Source organism: Ostrinia nubilalis, chromosome 16, assembly GCF_963855985.1.
Source record: "Ostrinia nubilalis chromosome 16, ilOstNubi1.1, whole genome shotgun sequence".
Taxonomy (NCBI): Eukaryota; Metazoa; Arthropoda; class Insecta; order Lepidoptera; family Crambidae; genus Ostrinia; species Ostrinia nubilalis.
The window spans coordinates 5,003,387-5,018,721 of NC_087103.1; the positions used below are offsets into that span (position 1 = coordinate 5,003,387).

Genomic DNA, 15,335 nt, shown 5'->3' on the forward strand with positions numbered 1-15,335 from the left:
AAATTAAAAATTACTACCCCCGCTTATAATCGGCATGTGTGGCTCATAAATTCCGGGAACATTGTAAGCGTCTTTAAAAGTTTAAAATCCCACAAATTGTCGACAATTATAAAAATGATATCCCCAGAACGGTTCCAAACAAAAAACGTCACAGGTCGAGATAAATCTACTTGCACTTACGAGAAGGAAATTACTTTCGGTGAGGGCTATAATTTGGTACGGTCAACTCGATTTGTGGCGTGTGTTTTTGGTAAACGACACTTTATTATCCTGCGTTTATCCGTTTTGTTGCATTAGAAACGGCATCGTTTTTTTTGTAATTGCCGTGTTTTGTGTGAAATTGCCCCCGTGGCGACGATTTAATCCGTCCGTCGGTAATGACACGGCGGGTTGTCGCCGCACGCCATTTTAATGGCGACAAACGTTTGTGAACAAGTGACAAATGTTGGAGCGACACGAGGGGACTATTAGACACGGACTACGACAGTGAAAGGGTTGCACCTAATATAGGTTCTATTGTAACAAAAGTACATAGAAATGACACCTAAACTGAAAGGGTTTTTGCTTAGGTAATTTGTTTTCTATCTGAATAGCAATAAAAGCGAAAACTTGTTAAAGATAGGTAATGTATTTTGGAGTTGGTTGAGCGTGGATAGGTGTTAGTATCAGCACATTTTATTAGATTGCAATTTTACGTGCAAAGAAATAGGTATATTTGTTTCCAGTTTATCATCAAGGTGTTAGCTTCCTAATTTGTTAATTGGAACTCATTATCATTAGGTATACCTACCCGCAATTTGATTTTTATAATATAAACTAGTTTTCCCTAAAAATATCTAAAAACGACAAGCTTCAAATTTTCAAAACGAAAACAGAAAACAGTTGAACTAATAGTTAAGGTATTTTAAACGCACAAAAACTCCGAACTATCCCTTCAAATGTCTTGGTAAAAAACACTTAACAGCTGATCGTTACGTTGATGTCAATCATAAACGGCATCATTTCGGGTTTTGTACGCTAACATTAAAATAAATTCCGAGGAGTGCCCAAATTAAGGCGAACTTAACTTTGACAACGCGGCCAGCCCGAATGCTTACTAAATGAATAGTAATTTTGTTTTCGGATTAAATCGTTCCAAACACGCGACACAAACCACTTTTCTATTCCTGAGTGGATTCGAAGCCGTCATTTTACACAATTTTACCCAATTGCTCTCCGTTCTTGGAATTAATTTGATATTAGCCTTTGAAACGCAAGGTGTGGTTTTGTGCTCTGATAGTTATTTTGAAGAGTTTAAACAACCCGTGTTTAGGGTTTACTCTAGACTCGATAATCTTTTGGAATTAGCCTCACTTATTCATTGTCGTTTTTTCGATTGAATGAAATGTTTACGATAACGTGTAATTTGTCGACTCACTTTTGTTTTTATGGTCCCGCCGAGTATTAATTTGGTAACTGCTACAAAAAGTCTAGCCCCGATTGATTGTAGCAATCGTAACAGCTTGCATAAAACTAATGTAAAATGTTTTCTTGTTACAGGAATCTCAATCTAGCAGCGCAGAGCGATGGGGAGGGCGCGGTCCAGAGCACAACATGGCGTTACAGCAAATTCTGAAGCTGCAAGAAGCTCGAGCTCTCCACAAAACATCTTTGCTGCCAATCTACAAGAAGAACGGCCTACCCTCACCCTCCGAGGATAGTGAAGACTACGAGCAAAGCAGGAGTGACAAGAAAAGTGAACCGTACAGTGATCCGCGAGCTCTTGAACAACTCAAGTTAGAAGCTGAGTTCAGAAAACTGATGGAACAGTCAGCTAAAGATGTACGTAATGAAGAATCATTTAAATACTTTCAACACATGATGGAAGCAAAACACCACTTTGAATACCTCAAAAGCATTCAAGAAAAAGAAAGAAAAAGCCCTTCAAGTGAAAGCAAGGTATTAGTGAAAAGGGAAATGCAGTCACCGGTGCATAATAGGTCGTCTCCCGTTCCGAGCCATTCGCCACGCAGGCCATCATCGGCAGAACTCTCGCCAAATCATAGTGTCCGTTTATCTACCTCATCAAGTCCTCTCTCTACTACTAGTCCCGTAAACTCATCTCCTTTAAGTCACTTACAAAATATGCAACCTTTTGATTTTCGCAAACACAAAATCAATGAAAATGACAAGGAAGAACCTCGAAAGTATGATATGACAGCTGCTGAGAAAGCCACCATGGATTTGATGAGAAGCCAATTCTTCAATTTTCCATTATCAGGTAGCTTGCCTATCCCACCTATGTCAATGCCTTCAACCTTCAGTCATCCAGCTGCAATGGTAGCTGCTCTTAGTCAAAATCCGATGGGACTGGCGTCATTACAAGCTCTCTTACCTCAGATGTCTTCAAAACCAGTGGAGTCTGCAGAAAATAAGCCCAGTAACATGTCTGGAAAAGGAAGGTTGGACGATTATAGACAAGAAGACGAAAACGTACTGAACTTGAGCAAAGACTCGTATGACGCAGTACAAAATTCCAGAAATATGTTGTTGGGTAAATGTATCACGCCACCAAAGCGGCAATGGGGTGCGTCGCCGATGCCTCTAAATTTGGGAACGCATTTTATCAATCCTGCAACTGGCAAGAAGAGAGTACAATGTAACGTGTGTTTGAAAACATTCTGTGATAAAGGTGCTCTTAAAATTCACTTTTCAGCTGTTCATCTCAGAGAAATGCACAAATGTACAGTGGAGGGTTGCAGTATGATGTTTAGCTCACGAAGATCTAGAAATAGGCATAGTGCTAATCCTAATCCAAAGTTACATTCACCTCATTTAAGACGAAAGATTTCACCGCATGATGGAAGAAGCGCGCAAGCTCATTCGGTGCTAATTCCTCCACATGCTGCTGGACTGAGTATACCTCCTGTGATAAATCCAATGCATCCATTTGGTTCGTACCCTCTTCTAAACCCACCCCACAATATGAGGCAGTTTTCTTCAAACTCGCCTCTAGATTACAAAAACAATATGCACTATTCTTCATCCTCCGATCAGTCTCCAATGATGAGAAGGGAGTCAGACTCTGTAGAAAACAAAGATCAAGATGGTCAGGGAGAATCAGATGAAGACGATGGAATCGTAGTTGTTGCAGGCGACGACGACGATGAAGACGTAGATCATATGGATACCAGCGACTACTATTCAACGCTTAACAAATCAAATGGTTCTGTAGAAGACTCTGAAACAGACTATGACCAACGGAGTGTTAGTGATCACAACGAAAATAACGAAAACAAAAAAGATGAACCCACCAGTCCTGAAGTAAAACGAAAAAGAAAGAATCTCAATCCTACGCGTTTGCAAAATAGTCAAGAGCCTGATCATAATGTAAAGGACAATGATGCCAATGATGACATAAGAAATAATGATGAAAACCATGCTCTAGATCTCAAAAGAGTTAAAACTGAAGAAAGTTGTGAAAAAGAAACTAATCACACAGAAGTGAAAGAAACAAAAAGCCTTATCAAAGTTAAAGAAGAGTTTACTCCAGTCAAAGAAGAACCCATGGATGTAAATTATGGAATACAAGATTTGCGTGTTAAAGATGAACCGGCTGATAAGTCTGAAAAATATAAAACAAATGATAGTCTACCAACCAGTGAAGAGCAATTTTCGTCTGAAAATGCTTTGAAGCGCCTTGAAAGCTTATCTAAGTGCGACTTTCCCAGCTTAAGAAAATCTGAACTACACAGTGCTATTGGACCTTACAACTTATCTTTAAATGAGTCAGTAGATTATTCTGACAGGTCACCTTCATCATCCGTGTCTAGTTTTGACTATACGTCAGAAGATACACAAGGCCAAATCTATGGTCACTTCGACAGTGGCTTCTTCATTAGTACCTCAGATGTACCTCTAGATCCTGAGAACCCCCGCCGATGTTCAGTTTGCGGGAAGATATCACAGAATGTATACCTTCTAAAAACACATTACCAAAACGCACATTTAAAAATAATGAATAAATGCAGTGTCGAAGGTTGCAGAGCCGCTTTTCCATCGAGGCAAGGAAGAGACCGCCATAGCGCAAACGAAAATCTTCACAGGAAAATTCTCTCCTCTGAAGATCTACGGGTTTGTGACGAGTCTGGAGCCAGGATTATGGAAAAGGCGAGAGAACAAATGGAACTGATAGCGAGGTTCAACGAGGAAGAACGTGCGGTGCCCTACATTGAATCGCACAAATACTATCGAGCTAAAGAGTCTGATAAGATGAGAAACCATTTCAGTCACATGCCGTTCAGTCCGACATACCCACCGTTGCAGTTAACTGATGCATATTTAGGTAACCGGGACATGTTTGCTCAACACCCATTTCTCTTTGGCCCTTTCGGCATGTTGCCTAATTTCCCGCCCTTGCCATTGGGGTTTCTGCCTCCCAGTTTGAGTGCTTTCGGTTGCCAGAACCAAAATTATTCCCCTCCCTTGTCCCGAAAACTTAATTACTGCGTAGAGGATGAGGCTCCCCGACCGAATAAGGATGGTAGCTTCCCCTGCCGAGGCTGCAGAGAGAGTTTCAAGGATCTGATGACCCTGAAAATTCATTGTGAGAATGCACATGCGCAGTCACTTCACAGGTGCACCGTCAGTGGATGCACCTCTGCTTTCTTCTCCAGAACGAAAAGGAATATACACTACGAAGCTCACGTCGCTAGAAGACCTAACGGGCGTATCCCAGTCAATTCTTCGTGACCTACATAGACCAAAACTGAACGGTTAGGCGCAGTGAAATATCCAGTGCATTTGTGATGTTTTTTTAAATTACCAAATAGTAATAGCCTAGATCCTATCGTAGCATGTCAGTACCTTTAATTCTCATAGATCTTCTCGATGATTAAGTGGGGTGTGTAATTTATAATTGTGTCTGTAAATAATATTGTATGAATGCTTATGTAATGCGATTTCTTGGTGATATCTATTTACAATATTTAATGTAAGAAACGTATGTGTAAAGTAACAGAGAGTAGTCTAAGTTTTAGTGTTCTAATAAAAATAAAAGTTTTTGTATTAGTGTATAGAATCTTGACATTCCATAGTAATAATTTGTGCAATAAAATGTATATAGTTAAGTATTAAATGAGTGTACAAAATGATAGAGAACGGTTCAAAGGCTGGATACAAATTATGATTTTATTAAAAGGTTGCAGTCTAGTACTTTTTCAATAGTCTAAAATTGACGTTAACTTCATATTATGTAAATCTTTCTCTTTATATTGCTTTATGTATCAAAAATACTAGCGTTTTAATTATTATCTAAGTATATCATATTGGTGATTACATTCACAAATATTTATTATTGAATCCATATCTCTTGCTATTTTGGTGCTAATTACAAAATCTTCATAGTAATTGTATGTTAGTATATCTCCTGAAACTCCATAACAATTGCAATGTTAATATTAAAATTGTGTAAGAACCAAAAAGTATTAAAGTGTAAGTTAAGGTCTTAACTGTAATAACGAAGCATGTTATCTTCTTTTTGCCAAACGACATTAATAAAATGTTTTGAAAATTATGTTGATTTTCAATGTATTTACCTTACTACCCCTTACATAGTAAAAACTAAAAAATAGTTGAAAATATTAGTTGGTTTAATGCGGCCGCAATTACACTTGATTAATTCATCCAGTGTCTAAAGAAGCTCTGATGAAAAAGCATTTTCCCGGCGAGGGTTCGATTCCCGCCTTAGGTAGTTCGATTTTCTCAAGTTATTTATAAGGTTAGTTGAATTGCATAGTGTCATTATTGTCAAAATTTAATAATTCCATGACGCAACTGCTCTAAAACATTTAGATTAATCCCTAAAATCCTAATTAGTTTGCAATTAAGTAAAATTAGATGTTCTGTTGTTTCACGTCTACATAATTACTCAATTATTACTAACTTAGGTACGAATTACGTAATAACATAATATTTATAGTGTCCTTGTATAGTATTTGAAATGTAAATACGACGAAAATTCATATGCCTAAGAAATAATTATATCACAATAACTACGTGACTCTAGATATATTATCACAATTGAATTAACCCCAGCGGGATTCAAACCCCCAACCACAGTTACTATAGTGCTAGGTGAGCTAACCACCAAGTGGAAAATACATCTTACATGCCTAGTAAGTAAGTGACAAGTGAGAACATTTAACACGGTAGACCTTCTTCTACCAGTCAATCTTCATGCCAAGTCCAACATTATACTCAATAATCTGATGTTATGGATTTTAATCAAATACCTATTGCTTTTATTTTTATTATTTTTTTTATTATTTTATAATACAAAATATTTTTTCCTCTAACATCTATTGCTTAACTCTACAAAAGATTGGCCTGAGGCAACCATTAGCTAAGTATTCGCTACAAACACCCAGGGGCTGTCTTAATATTCCAGGAGCCAAAATACGCTATAGTGATTTATGAATTTGAAATAGGAACGTTTTGAATAATATTATATTCTTTTTCGAAAAAATAAAACAAACATTTAAGAGCCTTGACACTGGCCACTTGCAAAACATAAAGAAAAACACTTCAAAATGGCGGCAGATTAGACGCGTGCACTTCTTACTAACTTACGGATCAGCTGTCAAAAAAGTTTCGAATGACATCCTTTTTGCAAAAAAAAAAAGAAACATTTACCTTGACACTGGCCATTTGCAAGTTCTAGAAAAAAACATAACATCGGCAAATCAGTGGTTGCTTGCACTTCTGCGTAACTGACGGATCAACTGTTAAAGTCTGTATCAGTGCCTTTTTTTTTAAATTACCAATTTAGTACCATACAAGAAGTTATTGAACCTCTCAGATCTAATAGGATTTATTCTGTAGCACACTTAGGTTACTTACTTTGAAGATACTGACTTTTTCGACATTCTGAGTTCAATGCTAACATTTATTAATTATTAAATACTGCGTAGGTATACCTAAGTCATCACTAAGGGGTCTCAAACTCAAAATCAATTTACTATCCACCCTAACAAGTCCCGATAATTGGGAATTTAAAAATTAACAAGCTGCTGTCACGCGACAGGCGCGACGTGACGTCGCGTGACACGCCCGTGACACCTAAATGTCACGACTACAGGCAGGGTTGCTAACAATTACAGTCCACTTTTTACCCTACGGAGAAACTCTTAGGTTATATCTCACCTGTTTTCCAGTCCACCAGTAGTTGCTGTTGATCAGGCCGAAGGCAGGAGCGAGCTTTGAAGAAAGTAAGAGATAGTCTAAGCTAATAATTCGATTAGTTTCAGCACTAAATGGGAGATTAATAACTACCATTTATCTACCAACTAAAATTACCTTAACAAAAATAACACTTCTACTTCTTAATAAAATATACCTACTTACGCCAGAGACAAAATACGTAAAACTAAAGTGACCGACTTTTTAATAGCTGCCAGCCCTATAAGAAAGTCGCGCGAACGCGACAAGTGAATGTCAGCAATAAAGTGTGTACACATCGCCTTATTTTGTATTTCCTTTACCCTTTGTTACTGCTGCCTTGTGTAGACACGGCTTAAAATAAATCACAGGCGCCATGTGAAATGTATTGCCTGCTACGTCTTTTACATGAGTTTTGTGTTTGCATTCTTGTGAATAGAGAGATATTGAAATTCAGTTAGCTTGGCTTGCTTCTGCAAAACACATTCGTTAATAGTTGTTCCAAAATGATGGTCAGCCTGGCTAGGATGCGCACCGTGATAAAATCTTATCGATGATTTAGACGACAAATGCATGGGTTTATCACGTAAAATCGATAAAATGGCGTGGTAAACGCTTATCGCGGCGCGCATCCTAGGCCTACATAATATCGCTTCCAACATTGGAAAATGCCTGAGGTAATGTTAAGGATTCAATAAAAACATTGAAAATACTTAATGATATTCCCACAAACTTTCTTACAACTTCGGTAATCAATGCATAAGCCGAGTCTCTAAAGCTTCTGTCCTCAGTAATCTCGCTTCTGTAAAACATCACAATACAGACCGGTATCACGGCCAAACAATACGCACTTCTCGAAACCGTAGTCCGCATTTACATAATCAACTCTCATCAACGGCATTTGCATCCGAAACGCACACGAATTAAATTCAAAATACTTCACAACCAACTTAAGTTTACCATCTAAACCACCCCAAAGACCAAAGAAATAAGGTTCATATCAGTGCCAGTGACTACATTGAAAGTTGGCGCGGAAACGGTGCGCAGTTGCCGTATTCAAAATAAGAAATTCGAACGTCCCGCTTGTCAGCAATTTGTTTTGAAGAGAGAACACTTCTAATTCGCAAAAAGAACGAGCCTTCTATTTTTAAAAAGTATCGTCACGCAAGCTACGACATTAAGGCAGGTTTACATTGGACGCAAAATAAGTTACGTTGGTTAGTAAACATTATTTAAAACTTTTGACTGAAGTCTAGCAATCATTCACACTAATCGATAACCAGTGACTGAAACTTAAATAACACTTTTTACACGACTATCGCCTGAAAACAATCTTTTTCAGCAACCTACAACATTAAAAAGATGTTAAACAGTGACGCGTGAAAAGCGTGAAAAACTATTTGATTTTAATTTCTTTAAAGTTTTTAAAATCAATTAACAATTTTTCAATCTTAAACGTTGTAACCGCAGCCTTATGCGAGTTCCGAATTTGAATTTGAAAAGTTCGAAATGGGGCTTTCTAGACCGCTGTTTTTTTCTTCATCATTAATGAGCGTGTGGCTTCTTAGGGAGCCGGTGGGGTTATTACGGAGGACGTTAGGCAATTTAGGGTTGGGCATGATACTGCGGTGATTTAATATCAGGGTGTGGAGGGTTATGGACTTAAACACGAGTAGGCCAATCTATTGTAGAGTCGATCAATAGATATGGTTTTTTCTCAAGTTTTTTAGTTTGATCTAACTTTGAACAAATCAATATTTGGTACCCTTATTTACCAAGTGTTCATTATATTAAACAATTAATTTCAGTTACCATGGCTTTTGTTTTTTTTTAAATAAGGCAATTTAGCTCTTAAGTAAGACAGATAATTTACTTATTTCACTTAACGTGCCATCATATTATGTACCCACAATTACCAAGGTTAGTTTTGTATATGGCTCGAGGCTCAGAATCGGATCATAACTATGATTTTAATAAATTATACACTATAATACATGTCAGTAACATTTTTATTATTCTTATTTTCGGTAATAAAATGTAATGCGCATCATTATTCTGTTCAATGTCCTTCCACGATGACTGTAATGATGTGCACATCTATTGATCAACCTACCTTCTCGGTTTTATTATCTATACCATTGGTTCCCAAAGTGGGGGGCGCAAAGACCTTTAAAGGGGGGCACGGGCCATCTGTAAGAAACCTGCGACCGCTGAGAGAATGCATTCCAGACTGCTCGATACGAACAATAAATAATCTTGACTGGAGGAGGGGGGACGCGAAATTTTTTGTATGGTCGAAAGGGGGCGCGTCTCAAATAAGTTTGGGAACCAATGATCTACACAATTTTAGTGAGTTTTTAATTTTTTAAGTCACCTCTGAAACTACTGAACCGATTTTAAAAATATTTCAGCAGTAGATATCTTTACTGTATAGATATTATAGTGTGGAGACAAATAGAGTTGCCGTTAACCAATCTATCCTATGTCACTCGCCTTTAATGTTATCAATCTAACGTGATTTAGTTCTAGCACAATAAATATTTGTTTTATTAGTATTTTTTTCACAGAGAAATTATAGACTTCTCTATGCTTATTTGGATTTTTTGTTACGTTTTTTGACCTCATTGCATCAGAATCAAAAATTACTTTACTGGATCTCTGTCCGTCTCCATCTGTGCTACTTCAGCTGGCTACAGTCCAATTAAATTACTGCTTTTATAGGCATTTTACTCATGGTAAGTACTAAAACCAAAGACACACCTGCCAGTCCTTCAATACCTCCACAAGGAACCTCATAAGTCACGGTATAGCTCAACCGTCTGTATCTGAGCTACTCAGCTGGCTACAGGCTACATGGCAATATTACAGGGCAATACAATTAATATTATGTAAGTACATATAGCTACTCTTCAGGCTTATTTGGAATTTTGATCTCATTGTACTCATTAAAACCAAAAATACCTACACCTGCCGGTCCCCCAAGGAACCCCATAAGTCACGGTATTGCTCAACCGTCTGTATCTGTGCTACTCTGGCTACATACTAGAGGAAAATTATAGCTATTTCTGTAAGCTTACCCATTTGGAATATTTATAACAAATCCTACGCTTTTTGACCTCTTTTCATCAGAACCAAAAACACCTGCCGGTTCCTCAATACCCCCACAAGAAATCCCATAAGTCACGGCATTGCTCAACCGTCTATGCTACTCAGCTGGCTACTACAGGCTACAAGGAAATTATGTAAGTACACATAGCTACTATTATGGCTTATTTGTAATTTTGATCTCATCGTACTCATTAAAACTAAAAATACCTACACCTGCCGGTCTCCCGAAGGAACCCCATAAGTCACGGTATTGCTCAACCGTCTGTATCTGTGCTACTCAGCTGGCTACAGGCAACAGTCCAATTAAATTACTGCTTTTTTAGATCTCATGGTTACTAAAACCGAAAGCTCTACAATACACACCTGCCGGTCCTTCAATACCCCTACAAGGAACCCCATAAGTCACGGCATTGCTCAACCGTCTGTATCTGTGCTGGCTACAGGCTACAGGGCGCGTTCGACCTCTCATTGTCGAGCGCTCGGTCACGCGAACTCTGCCCCGCGGCACGGCGCCTGCTCGAATTTGGAAGCCTTGCTGGATGCGTATTTGTTATATCTACGAGGTAAGGTAAGTTCTTTAAAGATAGGTAAAACCAAAAACTACATTTTGTATTTAAGAGACTGTATTCAAAAAGAGGGATGAGGAATAGAGAATTTTCTTTAAAGATAGGTGTGACCAAAAACTACATAGGTATGTGTAAGAGACTGTAAAAAGAACTTTGAAAAGGATTTCACCAAAAAAAGGATGCCAAATTTTCAGCATTGTAGAGCTTACCTAACTACCTAGGCATTTTTTCTAACGACTATGCAACCTTATGGTGCTCAGTAATTAACTTTACCTACTGAAATAGTTTTCAGATATGCATGAATGATTCAGAGATTACCATGGTAATCTACAACTTAGCGATATTTAACAACTCTATTACTTAGAAACCTTATTTAAATAAATAACGTTTTAAAGATAGAAAAAAATATCTAAATAAAACACACTACTACTAACGTAAGTATACTAATATTTTGTGTAAATGTAGGTACTAACATTTTGTTGGTATAATTTACTGACAACTACAAAATCAGCAACTGCCGTAACACCAATGTAGTGGTACTAAATACGCGCCCGCGCAGCCATATTGCACACGCGATGCGCGGGCGCATCATTAAGCTATTTCGATGCTAGATCACTAGCGGACACGACCTCAAGGTCAGAAAACAATAAATAGACCCACTTCTTTGAATGTAGGTCATTAGTAAATTATATCTTACATTATTCGGCAGTAGCACGATTAACTAATATTTGTGAAGCGTTTGATAGAGACAGTAAACGCAACCTGATATTGCGAATTGTGAGTTAAGTAAAATAAAGTTGAATATATGGACATTAAAGAAGAGTTTTGATGGTCATTGAATAGAAATCAACGGTCTCATGTTATTAGACATTATTCGAATAAAACTTCTCGAACGTGTCACGAAAATGTCACGTCGTCAGCACATCAAGCTATGCACTGTGTCACCTCCTGTACTTAGTAGGTACTAATTGTCAAGTAAATAGTCTGTTTTGCTTTCGTAAAAACGGGTAGCAGAAGATGTTTTTGCTGTAGTATCTAAGTAGATAGAGACTATTTTATGCAAGGCCATGTGGTAATATTCGATGTATAACACATACTTATAAAACACACAGCACAATAATTTATTTGTTATCGTTTTTATGTTATAATAACAGTTTTAATAGTTTTAAGTACCTAAAATATTGTAAAATTATCTCCTGGCCTCCACGAGACAGGCTTGCCTAGTGTGGAGTCCAAGTTTAATCTGACAAATGTAATTGTTTTTCTTGCAATAAACGATTTTATTATTTTATTATTATTATAATTAATTAAAATCATCGGATTTCCTTGGATTTCCTTTACATACTTATAACGAGTATTGCTTGGCTAGAAATTGAGCTGTTTTAGTGAATAAAACGTTGAATGAATGGTTGGGATACGTGACTCTACATAACTTTTAAGGATCATTTCTATTGTTATGCATCGAAACTTTCCCACACCCCTCATAAGAATTTATGTTAAATTGGTATTTCTCAAAATCAAATCGATCTACCTACTACAATTTGGAATGCAAATTTTATTGAATTTTCCATAATTCACCAAAATAAAATATGCAAAAAATGTACAGAAGCTCAAAAATGCTATTCGTCGTGAGAATTTTAATCTGTTTTACATTTTGAAATTCAGAAGGTATGTGAAAAACGCAGGCGATCACGCAAGCGAAATTCAAAATTCGAATTAAGTAATTCAAATGAAGAATTTCACCGATCACGAGAGAAAGTTCTCACAGTTTGTCACTCCCTCAAGGGACAACAGATTTAAATTTGGAACGCTGGGAATTCAAAGGACACGTGAGGGTATTTCTTCGGAGGCAAAATTTTCGATGTCTTTGGGTATAGTTCAGTAACCAACTAACAAAATGGCATGCAATATTTTTTTTCGTATAGCTTAGCTATAGCCCTATCTGGCGCAAATTACATTTTTGACATAATTGCTGTCTTTATACAAATTAAAAATATTTGAAGTGTGATTCTCTGATTCATATGGTGTGTCCGTTAGCCATTTTCCGGAACAAAATGGTTGATGTAGCATTTTCCTTTTGATATATCAATATAAATTAAAATTATTTCGAAAGCTAATGAGTTGTCCTTCTACAAAATAAATGTGTCATAATTTTAATTAAGTTAGTTTGTTCGCAAAAAAATAAATAAGCAGTGTCCGGCATAAAATACTGATTCATATGGCGTGAGCTGTTCTTGATCATAACTGATCAGGTTTTAATCATGCGAGTCTGGTTTCTGGCGTGGAGGCAAGCCCATCTTGCAACGGATGAGCTAGAAGGCAGACGTGGAGCTGGTTGGCTTAGAACCCTATGTGACGAAGGCAAATACTTGATTCATCTGTGCTTGGTTCAGGTGGCATGCTGATTACAATGCCTACTTTATAAAATTATATTATTGCATTAAAAATCTAATCTGTCTTCCATGTGATGCTTTTGGGTTATAGATTCATGTAGAAAAATGACAACACTGTGGTTTGTGTGTATGACGAGTTTTGCTCGATTTCAGGCAAAAAACTGATTCATCTGTGCGTGATTCATATGGTCAGGGCCGATGTGATTGCGGTTTTGTAATGAATAAAAAAAATCATCATCATTTTTATACTATAAATAATGTATGTTTAAACAGTAAATAAGTAGTATATCCGTTAAGCTAGGAACCATAACACAAGCATATTTGTTGCTTATTTTATGGCTAAATGGCGCTGTATGAAATTCATCATCATCATCATCATTTCAGCCATAGGACGTCCATTGCTGAACATAGGCCTCCCCCAATGCTTTCCATCTGTATGAAATTGCCCAACGATTATTCATTTTTATTATTATTTCAGCTACACTTATGGCGTCCATAGCACATAATAATACTGCTGAGCATAGGCCTCCAATGATTTCGAGATTAACTGATTGCCATTGCCACAACCTCTATAAGCTCATCTCAACTTCTTCATCTTGTGGGTGGACGTCTTAACAACGATAGCTTGGATAAGTGATACAGCTGCTGGGTAGAGTCATCTAAAATACCTTAGTCCCATAAGATGAAAGTCTACATCCACTGTGTGTTATCAGTGATGACATATTGTTCTGAAAAGCGGCCTCTCACTATAGGCCTACGAACCACAAAATTGCATACCATACTATGGAGTGGACTATGCTTGGTTTTTTTATGCAATCGAATCTGAAATGAGGATATCCATAAACGGTCTAAAGTCGCATGGTGGCATAGTCCGATGTTTTAGCAAGCTGAAGTGATAATGGACAGGACACATAGTATGCAGAACTGATGGCCTAGATGACCATCCAATGGATAGCAAGTTTCTGGAGTGGAAGCCACGTGCCGGAAAGCTCAGTGTAGAACGTTCACTCACAGGAAGGCGCTGAATGCAGTCCGCTACCAACTGGTCATTATTGAAATCATTGGGGTAGGCTTATGTTCAGTAGTGGATCTTATGGTTAAAATGATTATGATGATGACAAAATATTATGGATGTATACTAAAGTTTCAGAAAAATGTTTTTCACGATTTATTGTGGAATTCGTTGCATTATTTTTTCTCGTAATATTTTGATAACTGATATTGTTTTCATAACAACAGATCTTTTTTTTATTATAATATGATTATTTTCTTAATATAGAGCCAATTGTACATAAAGATTTTAAATTTTATTTCTATTTTTGATTAATATTAACAAATTCTGATTCATATGGGCACAAAATATTTAAACGTCGATATCTTGAAAACTACTTTACAAAAACGAGTCCCTTATCTAAATATATGTTATTGGGTGTACCTATTTTCATATGAGTCTATGTTACAGACCTAAATTTGAGTTTGAAATTTGTCTATATGAATCAGCCGAAGAATGCAATTTCGAAGAAGTGCCCGTGAGAATTCCGCAAATTTAAAATATCGCATTCAGATAATGGTTCGAATATTTAAATTTAGAAAAAAACGAAAAAGGATCATTTTTGTAAAATTCTTAAAGAATGCCTGATTGTCTGAGTCACATTATTCGCATATCAAAGGCGTTGTTTAGATACAAAAGATGATTGGAATCCGAGACCTCACAAAACGTCGTAATTTGCGCTATATGTCGTTAAAAAGAGAATTGACATAAGGACGCCTTTTGAGTACGTCGCAAAAATTTCCATAGCGAAACAAAAGTAAAAAAAAGTTTTCCACAGAAATACGGGCATTGTCAAAATGACAAAAACCGTGCCACGCGTAATACGAGTATTGTCAAAATGACAAAGTGCTCGACAATTTTACCCTGTTCGGCAAAATACATGACCCGAAGGGCTTCGTTGGTTTCGCAACAAAACGCACGCATTACCCTCGATTTCGCAACTGGCTGACCTATATTCTTTTCAGGTAGTAGTTTTATTCATTCAGTCGTTTATTTTTAGCTCTACATTTTTATTTTCCA

The 15,335-nt window shown here is 37.0% G+C and overlaps 1 protein-coding gene across 1 annotated transcript in view; it reads left to right on the plus strand.

The window, feature by feature from the left end:
- Positions 1 to 5,554, plus strand: part of LOC135079113 (zinc finger protein basonuclin-2-like) — a 29,184-nt gene extending 23,630 nt beyond the window's left edge. Inside the window, exon 2 of the mRNA XM_063973711.1 lies at positions 1,540 to 5,554. Within this exon, the coding sequence (XP_063829781.1) occupies positions 1,540 to 4,731 (3,192 nt within the window). The 3' untranslated portion in view covers positions 4,732 to 5,554. The remainder of the gene's footprint in view (positions 1 to 1,539) is intronic.
- The last annotated feature ends 9,781 nt before the right edge of the window (positions 5,555 to 15,335 follow it).